At 35.8% G+C, this 27,647-nt stretch overlaps 1 protein-coding gene across 1 annotated transcript in view; it reads right to left on the bottom strand.

The window, feature by feature from the left end:
- Positions 1-1,947: 1,947 nt before the first annotated feature.
- Efr (ER GDP-fucose transporter) overlaps positions 1,948-27,647 on the bottom strand; it is a 189,029-nt gene continuing 163,329 nt past the window's right edge. Inside the window, exon 10 of the mRNA XM_090372297.1 lies at positions 1,948-2,185. Coding sequence (XP_090228423.1) covers positions 1,948-2,185 — 238 coding nt within the window. The remainder of the gene's footprint in view (positions 2,186-27,647) is intronic.

Consider the following 27,647-nt stretch of genomic DNA (forward strand, 5'->3'; position numbering starts at 1 on the left):
TCAAGAGTATTACTCCCTCTAGTTGCCTCCTGAACATGCTGGTGTAGAAAACAATCATCTAATAAATCCACAAAAGCCTTGCTAGTGTGTGTGACCAACCCACAAATTCCAGTCAATATCTGGGAAATTAAAATCCCCCATTATAAGACTCTCTGATTTACTGGCCCATTCTATTTCCCTGTACAGTTTCTTATTATACTCATCAGAGTCATTAGGCCTATAGCACACTCCTACTCTCAATTTTGATTTACCTATGCTTATGTCACACCAAATTGACTCGACACTGCCCTGTCCATCGATGTCGACTGGCTTCACTTCCTTGGATTTTGTGTTTTTTAACTAATAGCATAACCCCTCCTCCCTTCCTATCCTGTCTATCCTTTCTGTAGACGTACTCCCCAAATTCCAGTTCTGCATTCCTTATATCTGTGTGACACCACGTCTCTGATATTCCAACAATATCTGCCTTTGATGTTTTGAGCAATACCTCAAATTCATCAATTTATTTACTGAACTCCTAGCATTGGTGTACACGCAAGTATTTATGCACCTGTTTCTATTCTTAGCTACCCTAACACAACCCATTTGTTTACTTGTACCGCAATAACTTCCAGCAGTCTCTGAAATATCCTGCATCTTGTTTTTCAGTCTTCTTCTCATTCCAATAGAAGCAGTGCCAGAACCTCTTTCACCTCTGCCAGTGGCTACTGTTAATCTATTAGTCTTTGTCTCCCCCCCCAAGCTAGCAGTTTTCCAACCCACCTAACACTGCCTCGATAGCATCAGCAAATATTCTTGCACCCTTTCTATTTAAGTATCCCATCCCTGTAGAAGCAATCTCTCCTGTTAACAAGTACAGTCCAGGCTGAAAAAAATTCTACTCCTTGAGCCTTGCACAATCTTTGCAGGGCCGAATTGATTGACAAGGCTGTCATCATATACTCAGGGAGCATGACTGTGCCAAGCCCTTTTTATACTTGAGGCAAGAATGAAAAATTGCACCCTCCCCTAAAATATATACAAAAAAAAATTTATTAAAAAAAACGTAACATTTAAAATAAATTTCTGGTACACCTTTTAATAAAAAAAAAAAAGACAAAAAATATAAACTGTTATTATTTTAATCAAAAACGTTAGCAATTACAGTATTTCTTTTTTGTCAAGGTGAATGAGGCAAGAGCCTCGGCATGGCTCTGGCAGGGAGTATTAGACATTTTCCTGGAATACGTGGCAGTTTATTTCTGTAGCATTTTTTTTTTCCAATATTAGTAAAGATAAGGCCTAAAATTACAGTATTTAAGATTGTTTCTGATAGGTTTGGTAATGATTTCAAGCAATCCAACCTACTGAAACTATAGAAAACATACTGTGGATTCTCTAACACGATGCAGAGAATAGGCTGAAATTTACAAAGGTAATGTTAATTGTTATTTACATCTAGTAAAATCATCATATGCTGATGTAGATATAGGAGGATGTCAGGTTATTATGCAATTGGCATGTGCATAGCACGCTTCAAAGTTATGTGATGAACTTTTAGATGACTTCTGTTGAGTTTCAATCCCTGTCTAGAGTTGAAGACACATGATGAGAGAGAGAACAGTGATATTTACTGTTCCAAATATTTACTTGAAACAGAAAATGAAACAAGATCAGATTTATTTCCATAAAATTAGGAACTTAAGTTTACATTATATCTAGTAAATTGTAATAGATGTGTTTTACATTATCTGTATCTAGTAAATTGTAATAGATGTTTTACATTATTTTTATCTAGTAAATTGTAAGAGAAGTAGCAAATAAGTTAAGAATATTTTAACAGTTTCATTTAGTAATCAAGAAACCAATCAACTCATTTTAAAGCATAAGTTATCGACACGTGTGTAAATTCATATCAAAACATTAAAAAATAAACAGATAAACTTAATAAAATTAGGCAACTGAAAATCATTTCTTCTTATATTTCTTTGTAACTGAATGCTTTATCTTGTTTATCATATCAGTAAAGACAGTAGTTCCAGCAAATACTAAGAGAGTACCAAACCAGTGAGTAGTGGTGAAGGGATTATTGAAGTAAAATATGGAGAAAAGAAGAGAAAAAAATTTTCTCAGTGTGACTACTAGAGTGACAGACAGGGAGGAGTATTCAGTTGTTAATGTGAAAACAGATCTCACACAAATATATCTGAAATTATGGTTAAGGATCAGTTCTATCACTTATAAATTGAACACCTATTAGAAAAAAAAATAGTCATTAAAAATAACTTGAACACCACACAAATTATTTTCCCTTGTTATATATGCAAGGATGCATAAGAGCTTTATATCTAAAACTGAATCGGAGCAGGAATATGAAATGATTATTAACCAAGGATTACTTTTATATAACTGAGTTGTAAAGGACTAAGAATTAGATTCAGGACTGAGTTTAAACATATGTATTACACACAGATGCAAATTTAATAGATGGTTGACAGAAAAGGAATTCTTAATTACAGAACATTTCATTACTAGCTTTCTGGAAGAAGACTAGTAATAACACAGTAATGCCTGTTTAAATACCCAGTGGAAGTGATTAAGCCAGTCAGTAGAGATGTGATAAAAAAAATTTAGATTCACTATCTTTAGTTTGTTCACAAATAAATTATTATTCTATATAAAAGCAAGACAGTTACTCTGAACAGTTCATGTTTTATAACCAACAGTTATTTGATCATAAAATACATTAAATGCAATAGAAGTTACTCACTAAATTATATATTTTAAATAAATCTAGGAATAATACTTTTTTTCTGAGAGGGGGCAGCTATTTTTATTGTGGACAATTATTATTGTAACTTGATTCTGTCAAACAGAATTGTTACAACAATAAACCAAAAACACTTGACTTGTTTTTCTGCAATATGTGAAATAAAAAAACTTAAAAGTATTTACAATTTTCAGTTATATTTTTGAGAATTGTACACTCAGAAAAAGTTATTCCATTTATAACCTTTAAAATCCCAAGAAATAATTCAGAATTGTTCACTTTTTGAATGCTACCTTTATTTTCCATTTATTATGAACAAAACTGTGAAAAATCCATTTTTTATATTATTAAAAATGCATTTTAAATTTTTTTTTTAAAAATAAAATCTCTTCTGTAGTGCTTAATACATGTTTTTCATCATTTTCTTTATTTCAGTAAGTGAAATGTAAATTGGAAAAACCTATGTAAAAATTCAACACCAGCCAGCCTTGTCTGTGACACTAAGCCAAACTTTAATGATCGGTTGAGATAAATACTGCAATAATTGGATATGAAAGATGCCACTAATTTTAAATTCTTATTTTTAGCACCTGCATATAATTGAGAATAGGTTAAATTTATCTTGAATATTTATTAACTTTTACACGTTAACTAACAGATTTCTGTAATTTTTGAGAATTCAAAGAAACCACTTTTGTTGAAATGTATTGGGAGTTTCAGCTATGTGGACCAATTTGATAAACAACACAACATTGTCAGTGACAGTACTGTCAGGGAAATATATATTGTGGAAAGAAGGAGAGGCAGAATAGGACTAGGGTATGTCTGCCAGGGGCAAAAGTAAATGATGATGTAGAGCAGATATCTTTTACAGGCACAAAAGGTGATATTGTACATGTTCACACAATGACAATGAGTAGAAGATCTGAGGACTTAACAAGTACAGGCACCATGGGAAAAAAACTTGAGTTAGGACTGAAGTTGAAAGTGTCTGCAATTTTGATTGGGGATTTATTTGGTGCATCAGCATCTATGGCCATAGTGTGCCACTGCAATTCTGACCAGACAGGATAGGTGGAAGTACATGGTGAGAGTCTTGTCAATCAATTTGGCCTTGAGGGAAATGTGTGTGGCTCATGGAGTAGAATTTTTCAAAGCATCTGTGCTTGTTTTAACAGGAGAGACTTTTTACAGGGATGGAATGCATTTAAATAAAAGAGGTGCAAGAATATTTGCTGATGCTATCGAGGCAATGACAGGCAGGATGGAAAACTGCTAGCTTGGGGTGGGGTGGGGGATACACAGACTAATAGATTAACTAGAGCTGCAAGCAAAGGTTAAAGTGATTCTTGCACTGTATCTATTGAAACATGCAGCAGTCTGGAAAGCAAAGTGTTGAGGATTTCAAGCCCTGTTATGGGTCATCATGGAACAAGTAAATACATGGGCTGTATTAGAGTAATTAAGAGTAAAAACAGATGCATGTACGCTAATGCTAGGAGCATTGTAAATATGAAGTACTGATTGTCATCAAATGCAGCTATTGTAGGGATATTGGAGACTAGTTACTTGGACATAAGTGATGCTGAATTTGAATATGGTTAGTACAATGTATACAAGTGGGGGGTTATGCTCTTATTTAAGAAGCATATTAAATCTAAGGACTGTGCTATAGCACTAATGACTGGTGAGTATACCAAACAGCTATGCATCGAAATAGAGTTGGCCAGTAAATCAATGTCTTGTGATGTTGACTGGAATTTGTGTTGGTCACTTACACACTAGCAAGACTGTTATGGATTTATTAGATGACTTTTCTACAGCAGCAGAAAGGCAAAAAGAGGGAGTAATACTCTTGATCTGATTATCAGCAGTAATTATTCATGCATTAAGAATCTGCACCACTAGGTGGCAATGATCACAGTGTACAAATGTGCGAAATCTGCAATATGGCATTAAGTGCAAGTTGCTGCTATAGATAAAGGGCTGGTTGAGTGGTTATCAATGGGCACTGCTCTTCATGGACTGTTATTAGTGGAGTCCTCTAGGGTTCAGTGCTGGGCCCATTGTTGTTTTCAATATTTATTAATGATATTGATGAAGGTATATCAGGCTTAATGTCTAAGTTTTCAGATGATAAAATGGTTGGCAAGTTGGTTAATGACAGTAATTAAAGTAAGCTACTGCAACAAGATCTAGAAAAATTAGGCTGTTGGTCTGAGAAATGGCAGATGAAGTTTATCATTGACAAATGCAAGGTACTGCATATAGTTAGCAGTAAACCAAGAAAGGCTTCAGTTCTGCAAATTGCAGCATCAGGATTCCTCCCCGCCCAGGGTGCCAGTATACCTCGGGCTGGCTCTGGTTACTTTGAAGGTCTGTAACTGTGAAATACTTGAAGCTCATTTTTTGTAACAGCACTGTTGCTGCTACTATAAATAATTCTTATTTATATTAGTACAGCCACTCTCCGATTAACGTAAGGGTTGCGTTCCGTGGAACTCTACGTAAGTGTGAATTTTCCAGATGCTTGTGCAGCACTCACAACTGTGCTTGCTGAATTGATTGAATCAAAAAAGAAATTTTTGACGAACATGTGAACAGAATTATTTATTCAATTTTTTATCTCGTGCAGGAAAAATTACAAAAGTGTGCAATTTAAAAAATTTCAAAATTATAAAATTACAAAAAAAGAGAGGAGACAGGCATAACATCAGTAAGTTTTACTTCTTGAGCATCGTTGCCAGAATCTATGTCTTCAAGCTGATAAGTATGCCGCTGGGGTACTTGAGGGCTGTGGAGATTTTGAAGGGGTCAGCCGCTCAACCTTATGAAAGAACATTAATGGATGACTGGAAGATGGGTTTTTTCTTTTCATCGTAGCAAGTAAACATATCATTCACCCCTCTGTTAACTTTTAAGAATCGTTAACTGTAGGGATCCATCTTCTCAAACCTCGCCATTGCCGATGCAATTTCACGAAATGCCATTGCCATCTTTCTGGTGATGAAGCATCTCAGTTCCTCATTTGGTTCATCTTGAGCTTTGTCAGCATTTTCTTCCTTCACTATCACTGCCTACAAGTCAAATTCTTCACTAGATAATTCCTTCTCTTCTTCCTCTATTAACTCCTCCAACTGAAGTAGCTCTGCCACCTTTATGATCTTATCTGTAACCTCTTCATATGATTCGTCTTTTTCAAATTCTGCAAAGCCTTTTATGTGCCATGGGCATATTTTCTTCCACATTTAAACAACTTTTAGTAATTTCCACCCAGGCCTTGTTAATGTTTAAGATGGCTTGGTAAATATTGTAAGATTTCCAACAGCCTCTTAACGTAAAATTTTTCCCACCATATACTGCAGACAATGTTGTGTGTAAGCAAATGTTACTTACACACAACACCTGAGCAAATGTTGTGTGTGTGAGCAAATGTATGCTTTTAAAATCAAAATAACACCCTGATCCATAGGTTGAATGACTGAAGTCATGTTTGGCGGTAGAAATATGACTCACATTCGACCAAACCAAAATCCTTGGAGTGGTAATCGACCACCGGCTATCATTCCTACCACATCTCCAGTATCTCAGTACAAAGACCAAGAAGTTCACAGCCTCCATTATAAGAATATCCAGGAGAGAGTGGGGACTATCAAGGCGTACCCTGCTGCTCTACTACAAGGCCGTTTTTCTCCCAATTGTCTCCTTCACAGCCGGGACTTGGTTTCATCGGGTTCCTATAGTCAAAATGAGAGAGAAACTCAATTCAATTCAGAGAGGAATGCTTTTGGCAACCCATTGGGTCTGCCGTACAGTCTCCACAGCTGCAATCCAAGTAATAGCAGGCACCCTTCCATTAGACTTATACATAATCTATAGAAGTCTTTGCTACCAACTCAGGAAAGGCATTCCTGCCTTTATCTTTGACTTAAATACAGATGTTAAAAGAGAGAAAGCTCGATGCTTAAATGAGCTTATTAATGTGTGACAGACCAGATGGGACACCTCAGCTGTGGGGATGGTTGACCAGAAATTTTCTACCAGATGTGACCTTTGTGATGCTCAAAAAAGAATAGGATCTGGTTCTCCCTCAGTCTTAAATGCTCGTTCCTTATAACTGGGCAAGGATCACTTAATGAAAAACTTCATCAATTTGGGCTTATAAATACTAACTTATGCTACTGTGGACAGAGCAAAAATTGGCACCACTTAATATTTAAATGTGTCCAGTATCAAGAATACAGACTGCCTCAAGGGCAAGAACCCTAATTTCTCCCCAGACCAGATCCATCAACTTATCGGCACCTCAACTAACCTCGCTGCCTTCCAAGCCTTTGCCGCAGACATCTTTGGCTGGTGGAAGTCACTGATTGCAAACCATCAACAAATAAACTCCAACTAAACCTCTCTTTCTTCGTTTTTCTTTTTTATATATATAAATGCACTACAAGAACGTTTTTCCCCCTTCTGTCTTTTATTTATCTATTATCATATAGATAAATTTTTTTTTCTTCCCATCATCATCCTTCTTCCTCTTCCCATTTTTTTCTCTATTCATCTCTTATTTTATTTTATTTATTATTATTTTTTTTTCTTTCTTCCTCTTCCCTTTTTTTCCCACCCCCAAAATTTTTATTTTATTTATTTTTTTTATTATAAATACAGCATGGGAACTTTATTTTTTTTTTAAATTTTATTTTTAATTTTTATTTTTTTTCTTCCTCTGGAGTGGGCCCCCAGAGGAATCTGGCCCACCTTTTGGCAACATCAGGTGGGTCAGAGTCTCAAGTTGAGACACTATGAGCACAATTGGGACTGGCCCACCTTCCCGCGGTGTGGACAAGTACCCAGAATCACCTGTCCAGGCGACTGATGCTTCCGGGTAGTCAAGTGGCCAGACACAACAAAAGAGAATACACGTAACACACACAAACCTCTGTCACACACATATCTGGCCCATTGGTAGTGATATGTTCTTCACAGAGACATGAGGCAGAGCTGAACCGACACTCTAGGAGCCGCTGTTTACAAAATTGCATGTCCACATGTCACGCTCGAATTGAAATCATCTAGGTGCTTAGGATGTCCAGGAGCATTATCTAATGAAAGGATTTCAGCAAAAGCTGCAAGATATTAATGGATTTAATCTAATTTCTAATCTCATCCATTCACTTGCTCCAAATGTTTGTCTAGTTCTGCCTTGAATCTATTTAAGCTATCAACTTCTACAACAACAGATGGAAGTTTGTTCCAGCAATCAACCACACGCTAGCTAAAGGCAAATTTCTGCACATCTATCCTACAACTGTCTTTCCTCAATTTGAATTTATGCCCTTTCAGGCGATTATTCTGAGCAAGAGGAAGAATCCCATCAGCACTGAGCATGCTCAAACCATTCAAGGCTTTATACACCTCAGTCAGATCACCTCGCAGGTGCCTAGTCTCCAGACAATGTAACTTGCAAAACTTAAGCCTTTCTCCACTAATCTTGTTGCCCTTCTCTGCACTCGCTCCAGCAGTTCTACATTCTTCCAGACCTTAGAGTACTCAAGGTATGGCCTGACCATTGCCTTATACAAGGTGATAATCACCTTATCCCTGCTAGAAAAATTCCTGTATATCATTGACAAGACACCATGAGCTACTCTTGCAGACTGTCTGCACTGTTCAGAAAATTTCATATCTGCCTCCACAATTACCCCCAGGTCCTTTTCATTCTCTACCACTGTCAGTGTAGTACCACAGAGTTGACACATTACGCTGGGGGTTGCTGCTTCCCATATGTAGTACTTTACATTTGTCAATGTTAAATTTCAGTTGCCACCTCTTGGCCCCTCTGCTCAACTTTTCTAGATCCTGTTGCAGCAGCGTACTGTCAATAGTGTCATTAACAACTCTGCCAACCTTCGTATCATCTGCAAACCTGGACATTAAGCCTAATATACCATCATCAATATCATTAATAAATACAGAAAACAACAATGGACCCAACACTGAACATTGAAGGACTTCACTAATAACATTAGTGCACAAAGAGCAGTGTCCATTGATTACCACTCTCTGTCTTCTCCCACTCAACCATCCCTTTATCCATAGCAGCAATTTGCCTCCAATGCCACACTGCTCCAATTTGTGCAGCAGTCTTCCATGTGCAACAGTATCAAAAGCCTTTCTAAGATCCAAATATATGATATCAAAGTTATTCCCTGCATCCAGTTTATAACTAGTTATAGCTTGTCTAAATATCTAGACAGGCTATAACTGAAGTCTTGTCTAGTTGATTCTGCAGTGCTTCTTTTACCAGTGCCTCCATTAATTTCCTTGGAACAGAAGTTAAACTAACAGGTCTGTAATTACTTGTGTCGCCCTTTGATCCTCCTTTGTGAATTGGAGTCACATTTGCACATCCCCAGTCCATGGGTATCTCCTCTGAGTCCAAGGAAGCTCTCATAATTATGGCTAAGGGTTTGCTTACTTCCTTGGCTGCCTTTAATGTAACTGGCAGATCCCATCCACCCCATGTGCCTTATGTTTATCTTCAACAATTTCTCCTCCACTTTGCTCTCAGTTATTACAAAATCATCTAGCTCACTGACAGAGTTTAATTTACCACTGGCATTCTCCTCCCTGAATAACTCATGTGTGAATGTAGATGCAAAATACTCAGTTTAACTACCTGAGGATCATCATCAACAGTTGAACTATCGATATCCAGTGGACCAATCTGATTCATCCCCTTCCTTCTGGAGTTTACATAAGTAAAGAACTCTTTGCATTCTTTGCCAAAGATTTCTCGTAATCTGCCTCTGCCTGCCTCCTCCTTGTAACTTGATTACAGACCAGGTTATATCTATCATAGGCTTCCATGTCACCCATTAATTTATATGTATCCCATGCATTTTTCTTCTCTGCCACATGTCTCATTAGTTTATCTGACATCGATTTAGGCCTAAACATTGAACAATATTTCTTAGTTGGTATGAAAAGCATAGTAGCTTTCAAGATTAATTCTTTGAATGCTTCCCATTTTGAATTTGTTGTTGGTATCCTCATCAGTTTTTCCCACTGTATAGAATTTAAATACTCTCTGAGACCTCCGTAGTCGCCTTTACGAAAGCAAAAACGTTTTCCTTTACCCCCGATGGTAGTTACCTCTGAGTAAATCCCACTTCAGCACACTGTGATCACTGCCAACTAGTGGTTCCTTTATCTGCAGATTCTTAATGCATGAAGAATCACTACTGATAATCAGATCAAGAGTATTAGCCCCTCTAGTTGCCTGCCGAACATGCTGCTGTAGAAAACAATCATCCAATAAATCCAAGTCTATATCTGGGAAATTAAAATTCCCCACTATAAGACTCTCTGATTTACTGGCCCACTCTATTTTCCTGTACAGCTGTTTATTATACTCACCAGATCACACTCCTACTCTCAATTTTGATTTCCCAGTGTTTATGTCACACCAAACTGACTCAACACTGCACTGGCCAGCCATGTTGACTGGCTGTACTTCCTTGGATTTTATGTTTCTTAACTAATAGCATAACCTCTCCTCCTTTCCTATCCTTCCTGTACACATTGACTTAAGTACAGTTCAAGCAAAATAGCTACATTTTTCCTTAACTCTGGCAAGAAACTAAACTGTTAGTTTTAGGTTTTCCACTATCATACTTGGTTGAAAAGGGTTAAGTGCTGTTATACAGTTATTAACTAGGCAATGACTAGGTGACTGAATATTACTGACAGGAGTTATTTAAAACTGATTGTAAAACTTATAATCAGACCTCAATAAATTTGCAGTCATTGAGCCAAAGGAATTCATCAAAATTTGATATTTTTTGTTAATTGTGTTTGTACATTTATTTTGAAATGTATAAAAAATTTAAAAATTTTTGTTGTAATAAGTTTTTCTAATTTGTTTTATTGCCTTGAAATTCACTTTTAATATAATTATGTTAAGGTTCCATCAGAATTCATGCTCAGTATTATAATTATTCAAAACGGGTAGTAGAAAAACATTTCATTGAATTGTTGCACTGTTGTAAAAAGGTTGGAAACACTGGTCTAGCGTGTACTCAGAATGGTCCAACAACCAGAAATCATCTAGCCAATGGTAGTCCTGTAGCTATAAAGTATTTTGAACAGATTGCTAAAATGAGGGGACTGATGGATGGTGAAAAGAGCTGATAATGACACAATAAATAGTGGTGTGTATAAATGATGGGGCATAGCAGCAAATGATCTCATCATGCACACTCTTGTAAGCTAAAAAAACAAGCTGCTGTGGGCACAAGAACACCAATAAATGTATATCTGAGAGGGGATAAAAATGGTTCCTGGTCTGATGAATTCTGGTTCCAGTTGTCCTGTGTTGACAACAGCAAGAATCAATGGATTCCATCGTATCAGGTGTAAACACTGCAGGCTGGTGATGGAAGTATAAAGGGGTGGGGAGTATTTTTGTGAGCCATGTTAGGTTTCTTGATATTAGATCATCAATGCCTGACTGCCACACCTACTTGAACATTGCATAATGTTATCCCATCATTCTCACAATTTATCTGTCTAGTAATGGTTATTTACAGCAGGATAATATGTTGAGCCACAAAGCAGTTTGGTTTGGAAACTTTACTTCAGTGGCTTACTCTGCCACTAGATCTCAACCCAGCTGAACATCTGTTGGATGAGATGGAATAAGCCATTCTTAGCTGGAATCCATTACCTCTATCCAATCTGAGGCAACTGCAAGGTGCAACAATCAAATCTTCACTAGATAGTTTGTATGAGGTGTTGAAAGTACTCAATACTATCTCTGTGGAACACTTTTGGCATCTCTTGGAGTCAATACTCTGATAGCTTGAGGCTATTCTGAGCACCAAAGAAGACACTACTCACTATTAGGTCAGTATACTTAACAAACTGGCTAGTGCATATACACATATATGTACATATAGAAGAATAATAATAAGCATAAGAAAAATACGGTGAAAGGAAGTTAGGGACTGTAAAAATGTCTTTAAAAAAAGAAAAAGTGTGAATGGGCTTGGGAATACGAGGCTCACTTCTTACCATACATCACTGTATTGCTCAGCCACTGGATCTGGCAGATTTTTAGATCCACAAATCTTCCACACTATGCAAAAATCATTTTGAGAGGTTGTCATTGCTGAATTTTCAGCGTCAAAAATTACTGTCCATAAGATCATCATAAAATGGTAGACTGTTGTACACTCACATGTACGATTATTGGGTATTTCATGTCTAGCATCTCCAGTTGTTTCAACATCTTATCGTTGCTAGTGGCATCATTTTGTTCAGCATTATTCAATTGATACAAGATGCTTCTATTAAAAAGCCTGGAATCTATTTTGCTTATTTTTGGGTTTAGACAATTTGTTATATTTGGGTTGAAATTTTTGAATTTAATGTTAAAATTGGACCAAGTATTAATGTTTAGGTTTTACAAATTCTAAATTTACCCTTACCAACTACTTTTTTCCCAATGGGAAAGTTATTTCCTCTACTCAATTTAGTCCAAACACATCATAGGTATACTTCTAAAACAAACATAAGGCCAATTTTATTTGAAGAATAAAATAATAAAAAATGGTTATAGCATGAAGACATGCAATGCAAACTGCCCATCTACAGCCAACTTTTAACAGCTAAACACAATGAAGAGTGAACACCATTACAACTGTCATGCTTATTCTTCAAATAGTCAATTTATATTAATTTAGAAGTACATCAATGACATTTTTAGATTAAAATTTCATTAGATTAAACAATTTTCTCATCAAGCAAAAAAGTTGTTGATTAGGCACAATTTAAATTAGAAGTTGTAAAATCTAAACTTTACTTGGTAAAGTTTTAACATCAAATTCAACAATTTTAGCCCAAATATGATAAAAAAAAAGGTCTGGAAAACAAATAACCTAAACCTAAAAAAGCAAGGTCCCAATGCCAATGCCTTTTAATTGAAAGACCTTGACGTGTATACGCACGCACACACACACAGAGAGAGAGAGAGAGAGAGAGAGAGAAAGAGAGAGAGTAAAACAAGAATCATTATTTTAAATATATTTATTTAACTGCAAGAAATTAAATCTTCTTATTTCAATAGATCAACAGTGCTTTAACAATTAAACTTCATACTGTTTCAAATATAAAAAATATTCTTTCATCAAAATTGTATAGTGTTGAATATATAAAATAACTATAGTGAATATCTTCAACAGAAATTTTACAAGTTGGAATTCAGGAACATTTATATTGCCATTACATTGAAGTAATATCAAAAATAAATATTTATTTTTATATATTTAAAAAACAACAGTTCTAGTTACATAACCATACTTTTAAAATGTTAAAATACAGTTTAACAAAAAAAAAAGTTATGAAAAACAATATTCTGTTTTGAATAATAAAATGTCATTTAACTTACAATATTAAAGCACAATGTGCAAACACTTATGAATTTTAAACCAGGGCACTGGACTGCTTTCAAGAACCTAGCAAAGTAAAAATTTTACTTTGTAAGTTTCTTGAAAAACAGAAATTAAAATAAGTTACATTAAAAAAGTTAACTTGAAGTCTGGGAATGGGGTGTGGTTCATTATGTAAACCACACCCCATTTTTTTTTTTTTTTTTTTTATAAAACTTCAAAATTTTGAAGAGTTGATATGATATTGCATCTTGTGCAATATCATATTTTCTTCGTGTTCATCTTGTTAAAGCACAAGATGAACACGAAGAAAATGGAATAAATTATGGCAGTAATATACCAGAAGAAGAAAAGGAAGACTTGGAATTGGATTATGAGCCAGATGTAGGAACTGGAGGCAAATGAAAAAAATCACTGAGAACATAGAAGATCAACTGATTATGGAATTGCAAAGGGATATTGAAGGATATTTGTGTGCAAAAGAAAATGGTTTGAGCAGAAAGATTATAAGTGAGATTTTGGCACAGTATTGGAGAATGCACTAATAGAGTTCGGAGTGAATAATAAGAAATTGAAATATAGTTAATTATATGGAGAAAGAAAGAATTAGAACAAAATAAGAGACAACAAAGGTGTTGGGAGGAAAACTATATAGTGACGTCCTTAGGGGAAATATGGGAGGAGAGAGAAAATTGTGAATCATGAGGATTCTGTGAAGGGAAATGAGGAAAGGAAACAGGATGATCACAATGTCTTAATTAAGGCCAAAGAAGGATCAGATTTTAAAAAATTGTTATGACATTGAGAAGGAAATCAATAGGGAAATTAAAAGAAAAATGAGTGAGAAAATGAGAAAAAAAAATGAAATAAGGAAAGTAAGGAAAATTGCAACTAAGGGAGTGGAAGGGATGGAAAGGGAAATAAAGGGAGTAATAATGGAAACAGACACAAGAGGAATTAGACGTGTTAAGAAACAGTGAAAGAATTAAGAGACGGAGTTAATTTTGCAATTCTGAAAAAAAAAAACGACTATGAATAATTATTTATGATGTGGAAAATAAAATAAGCAAAGAAGACTAACTATATCAGAAGCGTATTTTCATATGGGTATCTCAAGGAAAGAAATGAATCAGACTTTCCAATGACTATAATTAGACTTTCCAATGAAAATAAAACCAAAACTGGAGGTATAATAGAAATGAGCAGAAATATGTTTGTTTGTTATTTGGTTTTTAGGAGCATTAGCAACTAAAGCCATATTGCTCCGGGACATGCGGTGGTCATTCCCTGACCTTTCCGCATCCTCCGTATTTGGTGGTGACAGGCTCGAACCCCGGTCTAATCAAGAAGCATGTGCTACGCACTGCTGCTCCTTCCCACCTGACTACGGAGGTGCCTCGAGCACAAATATAGGAAATTTTATTAAGTCAAGGCAAAAAAATTTGTGGGAATGGCAAATTGTAGTTATGACTTCTATGACATCTATTAGCTATGTTAAAAATGCCAAAAATTTGGCCATACTGCAAGGAATTGTAAAAGTATGGTTTCAGTATGCAGTCATTGCGGAAAGAAAGGGTATACATATAAACTTGTCAAGAGAAGAGGACACAATCATGTTGTATTAATTGCTAGGAAAAGAGCATAGAATGCAAAGCACTTGCATTCTATGCTCCTCAGTATTAAAAAATGTTCTCAGTATTTGCAAGTGTTATGAAATGTAAAAGAAAGAATAGAAAAATTTATTTTGATAATGGGAAGTAAACTTAATGAAGAAATTAATAATCAGTACAATAAATTGAAAATACTACAATTAAATCGATAGAGATTGAAACTGGTGCTGATGGGGTCAGAACCGTTTTAAGTTTGGAAAATATTGATTTTGCAGGTGCCATATGAGCTAAAAGGGAAATTAGTTGGGTCTCCACTCACAGTTAGAGTAATCATTCCCAAGGAGAAGAAACTTAGAGCAGAAATAATTAAATTAGAAATTTAATAGAAATCTAACAATAACTGTTATAGATTTCTTATGTATAGCACTTGAAAAAAAAAAAAAAAAAAAGGTAAACTGCAGCAATTATCAACCCACTGCAGGATGGAAGCCTCCTCAACAGTTCATGCTGAATGACACTTGCAGTCTGCATATATATATAAAGGATGAAATTAATGAGTTTATTTGATATTAGCATTAGTAGAGGCATAAGATGCAAGAAAGCAAGCTTATGCAGCATCAGACAAAATAAAAAACCCACTCCCATTTCACCCCTCCGTTCGTTCCAAATACCTGTCCAGCTCAGCCTTAAATTTATTTAGGCTATCAACTTCCACAACAAAGGATGGAAGTCTGTTCCACCAACCAACTACCCACTGGCTAAAGGCAAAAGTTTGCAATATTATTATACTGCAAACATGACTCAGATATAGAAGAATATATAGATTACTTAGAAGCAGTACTGGAATGATTACAGGATAGGAAATATGTATTTACACTGATACAAATGCCAAGAGTGATTTTTAGCACAATGGGAAAATGGATATTAAAGGAAGGAAATTAGAAGAATTTGTTAGTTAATGCATTAATAGTTCACAATAGGTCTGGCAAAGATTCAAAATTCTGGACTGTAAATGGCAAGTCAAACATTGATGTAACTTGGTCTACAGGCAGGGTAACTGTGAGTATTACAAATTGGAAGGTTAACTCAACTTGGGTGACTAGTGATCATAGGGCAATATCTTTTGAACTTGGCCAGCAGGAAAGAAAGAAGAAAGGTAAGGTTATGGACAATCAACTGAGGTGATTTATTATAAAAAATGCTAAATGGGGAAAATTTGATGAACATTTGGAAGAAAGAAAGAAAGACTAAATGGATTTGAGGAAGAAGAAAGGTAAGGTTATGGACAATCAACTGAGGTGATTTATTATAAAAAATGCTAAATGGGGAAAATTTGATGAACATTTGGAAGAAAGAAAGACTAAATGGATTTGAGGAAGGGAGCTGGGAGAACATGAGGGAAGGATGCAGTAAGCCTGATCCAAAAACATCTATATGTTGCATCATCATCAGTGTCAATGAACAGAACTCAGAATAAAAGGACACCAGTTAAATGGTGGACAAAGGAGTTAACAGATTTAAGAAAAGAAAGTGCATCAGGCACAGAAAAAGTTTAGCAGATGAGAATGAGGAAATGGGAATCCTTAAAGAAGAATATAGGGCATTAAGAAGAAGTTATGTATATCAGGTAGCTACAAGAAAATATCAGACATGGAAAGATCTAATAAAGACATCAGGTAATGAAGAACCTGGGGGATGATTAGGCTATAAATTATTGACAGGAAAATTTAAATCCCCTGTAGATGATATTGTTTTCTCAATTGGGCAGAGTAATGAAGAAACATTGGATTGGGAAGATCTGTTAATAGGATACTGGATCATATAACTGGAGTTAAAGAAGAAGGATAAAATACACACAGCTGCAGTTGGAAATAAGAAAGGGAAATGAGTATCTTAATGGAGAAATTGAGAAGCCTTTCACAATGGAATAATTAGACCAGTCAATTGGAAGAATAAGATTAGGGAAATGCCCTGGTATGGATTAGATTGAGGGTGAAGTGATAAAACGAATGTGGGCAAAATGGCCAAACCATTTTTTAGGGATGTATAATGCATGAATTTGAAGGATGGCGTGTTTCCTGTGTTATTTGCACTATTATTTGTCCCTTTAAAAATATCGTTAAAGTCATTGGAGAAACCTAGGAATACTGTGTTCAAGTATAGAGACCTCAGCTGAAAAAAGACACTCAGCTCTTTGAAAGGGCACAACTCTAATCTTCTGCCGATCTGGTGAAATCCAGATCGGCAGAAGAATGACAGTATGAGGAAAGATTCCGATTATGTAGGCTACAGAGGTTGGCAACCAGGCACCTCAGAGGTGACCTGATTAAGGTTTTTATAAGTCTTTGAAAGGGATCAGTAAAATGAATGAAATTGGAATTCTCACTGTTCTAAACAATTCCAGAACTAGGGGTCATAAATTCAAATTACGGAGCTTGAGGTTTAGATTGGATTGTAGGACGTTTTGTTTTAGCTAGCAAGTCATTGATAGCTGGAACAAGTTGCCCTTACATATATTCAAGTCAAGAGAAGAATAAATTTTGGATGGATAGCATTCAGGAAATACAGTCACATACTGAAGAGCAATATCCCAGTTTGTCTGAAACGTAAAATAATGAACCAATGTATACTCCCCACCATGACTTATGGAAGTGAAACTTGGGCACTCACCAAAAGAATGGAAGAGAAGCTGAGAACTACACAGTGAAGAATGGAAAGAATTATATTGGGAATCAGACTGTTAGATAAGAAGAGAAACACATGGATTAGGCAGCAAACTCAAGTAAAGGACATTCTTATCAAAAAGAACTAAAATGGTCTTGGGCAGGACACATAGCTCGAAGACATGATGACAGATGGACTAAAAAAATAACAGAATGGTACCCAAGAGGAGCTAGAAGAAAACCTGGAAGACAAAGGTGGAGATGGATAGATGAAATTCATGAGTTTGTGGGTAGTAAATGGATGGCCAGTGCTCAAAACAGAAGGAACTGGAAAGTTGCTGGAGAGGCCTTCATCCTGCAGTGGATTGAAAATGGCTGATGATGATGTATTCAAGGTTGACATTTGAATAAATTCAAAGGTCAACTGGATACTAACCTGGGTGAGGAGGGAAGCATATAATTCGTGTTTTCTATCTATTTGTTTGGGATATTTATATATGTGTTTTTTTTTTTTTTTTGCCAGTGCAGCAAAAGCCTGTGGCTTATGGTGAATAATATTACTATTGAGCTGTACTCATATAGACCAATTGCCCTATTGCCTGGTTTGGGTAAGGTCTATGAGCGAATGACAGAAAGGATAAAATATTATAATGAACAGAACCTTCCAATTTTAGGGAAACAATTTAGCTGTACTCAAAGGAAAGTAACAGAAGATGTGTTAATACAACTAAAACACATAGTAGGAGAGACAAATATTAAGTACATGATTGGAATCTTTATGGATTTCACCGGTGCATTTGATAACATCAATTGGGAGAGTGTTCTAATGACGATGAGGAAGGCTAAGTGTTCCTTTCAAATCTATAATGCACTTAAAGATTACTTCAGAGATAGATCTGTAACAGTTAAGAACAAATATGAAGCAGTAACAAGAAAGGTAGTGAAAACATGTTGGCAAGGATCCATTTTTGGTCCACTAGTGTGGTCGATAGCGTTAGAAGATTGGTTGAGGAAAGAATTTAAGGATGTCCACATGACTGCCTATGCAGATGACTTAGTGATAATGGTAGAAGGAGGAGAATCAAGAGCAAAACTGGAAACAACAGCAAATAGGGTATTGTCAGAATTGAACAAATTATGTAAACTATACAGATTGTCAATTTATGGGAAAAAAACAAAGATTTTATTGTTGAAGGGGAGACTATCTGTAAGGAGACATTTGCATATAAAGATAGGAGACTTCAGCCTGCAATCAGTGATGACTTTGAAGTATTTAGGAGTGCATATAGATAGGCATATGAAGTTTATTTGACTTATCAATGCAATAAGTGATAAAATTAAAAGATCTGTAGGAATGATATCTCACATAACTAGAAGCAATGGGGTGTTAAAGGGAAAGCAATAAATCTTTTATATAAATGTATCTTTGCACTGATAACACTGTGCTGCCACTTTATTAGGTACACCCCTGCTGTGCACACAAATGGTTTGTCCCACAATGTTGCAAGTCACATGACCACAGTTGTGGATATAAATGCAGCAGAACAACCTTTCTAGTATCAGACTTTTCTTTCTAAGCCCTTTCTAACAGACTTCAAACGTGGCATGGTAGTAAGTGCAAGACACGCTGGACAAAGCATCTCTGAAACGGCAGTTCTCCTGAACTTTTCATGCATCACAGTTTCAAGAGTGTATCAAAAATGGTGCAACGAACAGAAAACATCCTCTCAACAGCACTCCTGTGGAAGAAAATCGCTTGTTGATGAAAGAAGTCAGAGGAGGATGGCTAGAATTGTGCAAGCAAACAGACGGGCCACACATATCACGTCAGAATACAACCTTGGTGTGCAGAACAAAATATCGCAATGGACCACTAGTTGCACTTTGTCGCGAATGGGCTATAACAGCCGACAGCCACAGCATGTACCTTTGTTATCAATGAAGAACAAGAGAGATGCCTCCCGTAGCCACAGCAACACCAACTATCAAGGATTGGAAAACAGTTGCTTGGTCTGACAAGTCGAAGTTCCTGGTGCATCATGTTGATGGAAGGCTCAGAATTTGGCAAAAACAACATGAATCTGTCATGTCTGACGACTACTGTGCAAGGTGGTGGGGGCAGTGTTATGGTGTGGGGAATGTTTTCTTGGCACACGTTGGGTCCATTGATACCCATTGAGTCAAGTCTGAATGCCACATCGTACCTAAACATCGTTGCTGAACAAGTGCATCCGTTCATGTTGACAGTTTATCCTCAGTCAGATGGTTACTTCCAGCAGGATAACGTGCTGGTGCACAAAGCCCAAATCCAGGAACATGACAATGACTTTTCTTTGCTGCAGTGGGCCACTCAGGCCCCGGATCTCAATCCCATTGAACATCTTTGGGATGAGCTGGAAAGGGCTGTTCGCTGCAGGCCTACACCTCTGTCGAATCTCAAGGAACTGCGTGACACTCATGTCTGCATGGTACTCCATTCCTGCATGAAGTTTTGAGCATCTTGTTCAATCCATGTCTAGACAAATTCAGGCTGTTTTGAAGTCTAAAGGTAGGTGTATACACCTAGCTTTAGCCTTCAAAACAGCCTGAATAGGTAGGTAGGTGGGTGTATCTAATAAAGTGGCATCGGAGTGTATATATTCTTTCTGCTAACCATATTGGTGCACCGATATGGTTAGTGGAAGGAATGAAGGAAAGGGATAAATAAAAGCTGCATTCAGTATAAAGAGTAATGTTAATGCAAATGTTGGTAGCATGTAGGCTGAAGCACTTCAGGTTATAGCAGGCAAATTGGATTTGTTACTGGCCTACAGGGAACTGTACTATTATTTGTCACAACAGAAATCATAATAGGCTGCTGTAAATGGAATTAAATATAGAAGAAGATACGAAGCGGGAGAAAAACAGAGTGTGGAACAAGTTGCTATGAGACTTTGAATAAAGGAGAAATAACAAGAAAATTTTATCAGATGTAAGAAAGAATATAAGTTGTGAATGGTTTCAAACAGACTTGTACAGTTTATTTCTCATGACAGATCATGGATCTTTCTTTGAAAGGTTGAATAAGTTTGAAGCAATTCGGAGAATAAGATGTGTTTGTGGGGCAGTGGAAACATGGGAGAATGTTTTATATGACTGAAGAGTATTTGGACTTTAGGATTGAGTTGAAATGTAGTGCTCCAAGTATGAATAATAATGAGTAGAGGTTCTAAGATTCAAATGATTAAAACAAAGGAGGATTTCATGGTGTTTCAGGAATTTGCAACACAAATTTTTTAAAAGAGTTTTATTAGAAAATGAGCAACAAGACGGATGAAATCTATAAATGAAATGATAAAGAAAATAGAATAAAGGCAACAGAGCAAGCATAGGATGAGAGTTAACTTCGTTCTATAACTGGTGGGAGCTTGCCCTGGAACAGTGTATTCATTGTTCTCTGCATTTTGTATGATATTCAAAACTGTAAGTAGTATCAATCCAGGATGTTCATTTTGAGATATTGTACCTCACTTTGCATTTTGTATGACATTCTAAATTGTAACATATCTGTGTATGAAACTGTAAACTACTGTAGTTTGGTGGGGGTTGCCAAATGTTGGCTGGGACCATTTAATTATATAAATAAATAAAAAAAAAAAGTTCTATACTGACAGCAGTATGAACTGAACTCTTTGTGCCATGTGTCAAATATGTGATGGTGTGAGAAAGTTTTCGCAAAATATTAGGTCATCCCATACCACTGGATCAACATCTAAATGCTATAGCCTACTTGAATATAACTAGGTCTTTCTTACTCTCAGTTTATCCATCTGGTAATGATTACTTTCAGCAGGGTTTGGGTTTATGTTTTATTGGTGCATTAGCAACTTAGGCTATGATGCACCAAACTTCCAGCAGGATAATGATGGCATATCACAAGGCACAAGTTGTTCAGGAATGGTTCCATGAACATGAGGGTGACTATACATAAAATATGTTTCTAACAAATGACAAAGTAATTTATATATAAAAAAAATGCAAAGGTGAAATGTTGTATAAAATGTGCAGTATTATCTAAGCAGCATGGTTTATCTAGAAACAACATAAATCCTGCAATAAATTACAGCTGAGATTATCCCTATTATCTTGAAAGATAAATTCTGGTCTTGCAAGACCCACTTCACACTGACGGGAATGGCTGGCAACATCCAAAACAATAGTGCCAAGCTTATACATGTGTGTGGACGTAGTTTAATTAATGTTCTTTACAAAATTTCTTTTCCTTCCTATTCCTTCTACTCCATTAAAAGAAGGAAAACTACTATAAAGCTATGTATTGTCATACTGTCAGGAAAATCCCACCTTTGATTATAGAACTTATATAAACTGAAAACAAGGAATGAAATTAATGTTAAAGTTTGGGTTCAGATATATTTTATTTTCAGTTTGTTTTTTCTGCAACCAGAAAACACTAGTATATGGTAGTTATAGTTTTTAGTTCAGTTCCAGTTTAATGCCCTGCTTTAAATATCCTATTTGCATATTAAAATGAATAAAGCAAAGGTTACATTGTTTAATAATATATAAGTAAATTCCTGAAACAGTGTACTCAATATTCTCACTGCACATCAGTAAAATAATAATATTCAAAGCAGTAACAACATTTTGTTTTATATAATTTTATATAAAACATTTTATATTATATATTTTACAATCATTCTTTAAAATCTCTAAGAGTAGACTAGACTAAAGCTGAAACAAAGTGAATTAATAAGAGAATTACAGTAATTGCAGGTGTGATCAAAAAGCTTGAAGGTCAACTGTATCTCAAAACTAGGGCACTGTAGCCAGTTACAACTTGTCACAACATGTTTGGTGACTCATCTAGACAAAGCAGTACATGGGTCACCTGTTTACCTGCAGTCAGTCTGAAGTAATGTGCTCTGACTAGAAGGTGTTTTATGTATTTTGCTTATTCTAAATGAAGTGATTTTACCAAGCAGTGAATTTGCATCAAATTTTGTTTCAATTATGAAAAAAAAAGTGCTGCACAAACCCATGAAATTTTAAACAATTATCAGAGAAGATGCTATTTGATGGCTTTTCAAAGTTTAAAGAGGGCCACTTGAAAAGTGATCCTCAACCTGGCTGCTCTTCAACTTCAAAACCCAATCATTCAATTTCTTGTGTTTGTGATCTGAACAGAATTGACAGATTCTTAACTAGCTGTGAATTTGCTAGTGAAATTACTATTTCTTATAGAAAATGTCAATCAATTTTTACACAAGACTGGGAATGTGACATATTTTGAGCAAAGTTTTGGCACTGCATCCCCGCTGATTATCACAGAGAACACCAAGTTCCGATATGTGAGGATCTTTGCCAACACATTGCTGCTGATGCACACTTTTTTTAATTCTGTCATTACTGAAGACAGGTGTATTGCTATGACCTGACAAAGGCCCAGCCCTCTCAAAGACTCCATTATCTTTGTGGTCCAAAAAAGCAATATAATCTCAATAAAATGTGAAGATCATGCTTACCATATTTTTTGACTCCAGGGCTTCACATTATGAATTTATTCCACATGGTCAAACAGTACACCAGCAATACTATGCAAATGCAATGCTATTTGGAAAAAATGGCTAGAAATGTGGGCATCAGGGAATTGGCACTTGCATCATAACAATGCTCCACGTGGCACTTTCCATTAAAGAATTTCTTGCAAAGCAATCACGGTAGCCCCATCTGCCATACTTACTGGATTTAGCTCCCTGTGATTTTTTTTTGTTTGTTTCCCAAATAAGTCCCCTTTCAATGACTGAGGAAATTATTCAGAACAGAACAAGTAACTGTTAGCAGTTCAAAAAGGAGCCTGTCAGGAATGCATCCAGAAGTTGCAGAAGGGTTGGAATCAATATGTATAGTATTAAGAGTACTTCGAAGGAGATAGTAGTAGTGGCATATGATGCAAGAAAGCAAGTGCATGAGCTTATGCAGCATCAGCCAAAAAAAAAAAAAAAAAAAATCACATCATTCCCTCCAAATGCCTGTCCAGTTCCTCCTTAAATTTATTCAACCTATCAACTTCCACAACGACAGATGGAAGTTTGTTCCAGCAATTAACCACCCACTGGCTAAAGGCAAATTTCCGCACATCTATTCTACATCTGTCCTTTCTTAATTTGAATTTATGCCCCCTTAATCTGAACAAGTGGAAGGATCCCATCAGAATTCAGCGTGCTCAACCCATTCAAAGCCTTATACACCTCAATCAGATCACCGTGCAGGTGCCTAGTCTCCAGCCACTGCAATTTGCAGAATTTAAGCCTCTCTTGGTAAGAGGATCCCTTCATTCCCCTCAATCTTGTTGCCCTTCTCTGTACACTCTCAAACAAATCGACATCCTTCCTAAAATGAGGCCTCCACACCTGTATGCAGTACTCAAGGCGTGGCCTGACCATTGCCTTATACAGAGGGACAATCACCTCCTTTTCCCTGCTAGCAAAATTCCTATATATCATTGACAAAACCCCATGACTTGCCCTGGCAGCCTGTCTACATTGCTCAGAAAACTTCATATCTGACTGCACAATTACTCCCAGGTCTTTTTCATTTTCTACCACCTTAAGTGTAGTACCACACAGTTGGTACATTTCTCTGGGGTTACTTCTACCCATATGCAGTACTTTGCATTTGTCAAGGTTAAACTTCAGTTGCCACTTCTTAGCCCATCTGTCCAAATTATCTAGATCCTGTTTCAATAGCACACTGCCATTGCTGTCATTAACAACCCTGCCAACCTTTGTATCATCTGCAAACTTCGACATTAAGCCTGATATACCTTCATCAATATCATTGATAAATATACAAAACAACAGTGGACCCAACACCAAACCCTGTGGGACTCCACTAATAACATTAGTCCACGAAGAGCAGCACCCATTGATTACCACCCTCTGTTTCTCCCACTTAACCATCCTTTTATCCATTGTAGCAACTTACCCTTAATACCATTCTGCTTCAATTTTACAATAGTTTTTCATGTGCAACAGTGTCAAAAGCTTTCCTGAAATCCAAATATATGATATCAAAATTATTTTTTGCATCCAGTTCCTTTGTAACCACATCATAATATCCTATCAAATTTGTCAGACAAGACTTTCCCTTAACAAACCCATGCTGTATCTGAATTATTGCTGCAGTCTTGTCTAGATGATCCTGCAATGCATCTTTAACCAGTGACTATTATTTTACCTGGAGCAGAAGTTAAACTAACTGGTCTGTAATTACTCATGTCACCCTTCATATAGCTGTTCAGCCAGATATAGATCTGGCTGAACAGCTAGTAAGCATTATTATTTTCCAAATATCAGTTCAGTCTCCAAAATTTCTGATCACATCTCATACAAAGACATACCATACAAGTGGTGGCACAAGTTGGTCAGTCTTGTCTTTAATTAAAGCACCAAAAATTTTAAGACAAACATTTATAATACACGAAAACTTATAAAAAAAAACTCTATAAAAGAGCACAACAACATAGTTAAGAAAATTTTTTTATTCTAGAACAAAATATACTATATATTCATCCATTCAAAAATCTCAGTATATATTATTAAAAAATAAATTAGGACTGATTTCACTAGTGAATCATGTCTTGCATTAGTCTATTATCACAGCAACCTTGAAACTAATTAAATTCTTACACCAGCAATTGCTTAGGGCAATCTGATATTAAACAGATAATTAAATTCTTGAATAAAGAAACAATATGAAAAAAACAACTTATACTGTATATAGAAAACCAGTAAAATGGAATATGACTGAACATGGGAATTAATGGAATAAGGTTTACATTAATTCTGAAATAAAAGTTCAAATCTTCTAAGCTTGATTAATTTAAAAAATTACCATAAGAGTTCCATCGAAAGCTAATAAACTGCAAGCAACAAAATAAAAATTTGCTTTGCTTGGTCTGGATTAATTAATGACCATCTCTTAAAGTCTTTCCACTCTCTGTATCTTATATGTACAGTTTCTGCTGCACACCTTTTAAAAACCAAATCATGATAGAAGAATTTGTCTAAATGTGAAACATTTTAGACAAATTCAGTAGTACCTTTCAGACAAATTCAAGTAGTACCTTTCAGAAAATCACTGAAAGTTACTACAAATGAACAGCTTGAAACTGTAATGATTATCATTATCAGCCATATGGTGCAAGGAAGCCTGAGGCTTTTGCTGCACCAGGCAAAAAAAAAATTTTCTGAGTTACCCTCAGAGAGAGAGAGAGAAGGAAATCACCAAGAAAGAAGAATGATGATATCCAGCTCAGGACTCTGGGTGTGCCAAGCCCATACTCACCAGATGTGAGCCCCAGGGGTAGCGGTTTCTCTAAGAAAGAGTTGAAAGAACTCCAATATCTGAGCCACTGACTTTAAATAAGGTAAAATATATTTTTTTGAGAAATCACAGAAATTCCTGAACATTTAAATTTTCTTCTGTTTTATTAAAAATGGTTTATGGGAGTTAGAAATACAGAGTGAAGGTTCATGCTGATAATGTGGAAACAATGTTGTTCTGTGACAAATTAGCAGAGAAAAAGGTCTGCTAATTCGAAATAAGAGAAAGGTCTTATTCCAGCACAAATTTATAATGCAAATGAAATCTGACTATTACAAACAATGTCCAATAGTATATTAACATCCATACAAAATAAAAATAAAAATATATATATATAATTTTCAAGTGTTACTAAAGTTCTATCCCGTCCTGTGGAAAACAACAGAAAATGGCAAAATCATTTATCTACCGACAAACATTACATTGTTAGTACAACCTATGGACTACAACAGCAGTTCTCAAAAACTTTTTTGTCAGTGGGCCAATATTGACGAAAATACACTGATAGAAATTGTGGGTGGGCTGCATACTGGGTTAATGCTGTGATATCACTACCATTCTTGCATGAGAGAATGGTTTGCAGGTGAATCTTGTTATTGTGACTGTGATAATTGGAATTTTTGCAGCAACTAGTAAGGTCAACTAATTATTTTCTGCAAACCAATTCTCACTTATATGCCTATCTCTGTCTGTTTTTCTCCTTACATGTACTTGGAATTGGTCATCAAAAATTTTACCAGTAAATTGGGTTAACAGGAAAAAGCTGTTAAAGTCCTGCAGGTTTAACATATATTTCTCAAAGTCCTGCAGGTTTAACATATATTTCTCAAAGTCCTGCAGGTTTAACATATATTTCTCAAAGTCCTGCGGTTTCCACTATAGTTAGTACACAAGGCTTATGATTATTCTATAAAATTTGAACACATATTTTCTTCACATTTATACACAGCATCATAAAAATGGCTGTGGGCCACACTTTGTGAACTCCTGGACTAGGGTGTAATCAAGACCATGAAAACTTCGATTATTTCAAAAAAAAAAAGAAAAAAAAAAAAAGAAGTTGTTGATGCTCTCAGATACTGTAGCCATTGGTGCTTATAAAGAAATTCTTTCTGATTTCTTTGTTAGAAAACATTTACTGTTTATTGGGATACATTTTGCTTAGTTACCTCCATTCTATAAATGAATTTTTTTTTAAAAATGAAATCCCCAAACACAAGAGGTATTAGAACCTATAGTAATTAGTACCATGCATGGGTTGAAGGTCGAGAAGATGAAAGAAGATACAGCAATACCTCACTTAATACGGCTTCAAACAGCACGGGTTTCACTATAACACAGTTTTCAATTAAGGTTAAGTCAAACATTTACTGTACATATTGAAACTCATTCAATAGCCTAGACATGTACTCTACATATATGCTGTGTTGTCATAGCCTAGGTAAACATACATATATGCTGTGTTGTTATAGCCTATGCTGCGGTGGCAACTCTATTGTCTCACATGCACATGTGCCATTGTTGCACATTTTAGCACACTGTTGCACATTTTAGCTGACTGCTAAAATGTGCAACAGTGTTCAGTATTGATGACATGATAGCTTTTCAAACTTTTCATTTCACAATTTATTTTTTACTCCTTTAAATACAAAATGATAAGTCAAAAAAGGAAAAGTAATGAAAGCAGTGGAGCTACTAAACGTAAATAGCTTACATTAGAAAAAAAAACTTGATATTATCAAGTGCCATGAAGATGGTGCATTGTATGCTAAAATTGTGCAGAAAAATGGAA

Source organism: Mastigoproctus giganteus, chromosome 4 (assembly GCF_048544385.1).
Source record: "Mastigoproctus giganteus isolate SK-2022 chromosome 4, ASM4854438v1, whole genome shotgun sequence".
In the NCBI taxonomy this organism is placed as follows: domain Eukaryota; kingdom Metazoa; phylum Arthropoda; class Arachnida; order Uropygi; family Thelyphonidae; genus Mastigoproctus; species Mastigoproctus giganteus.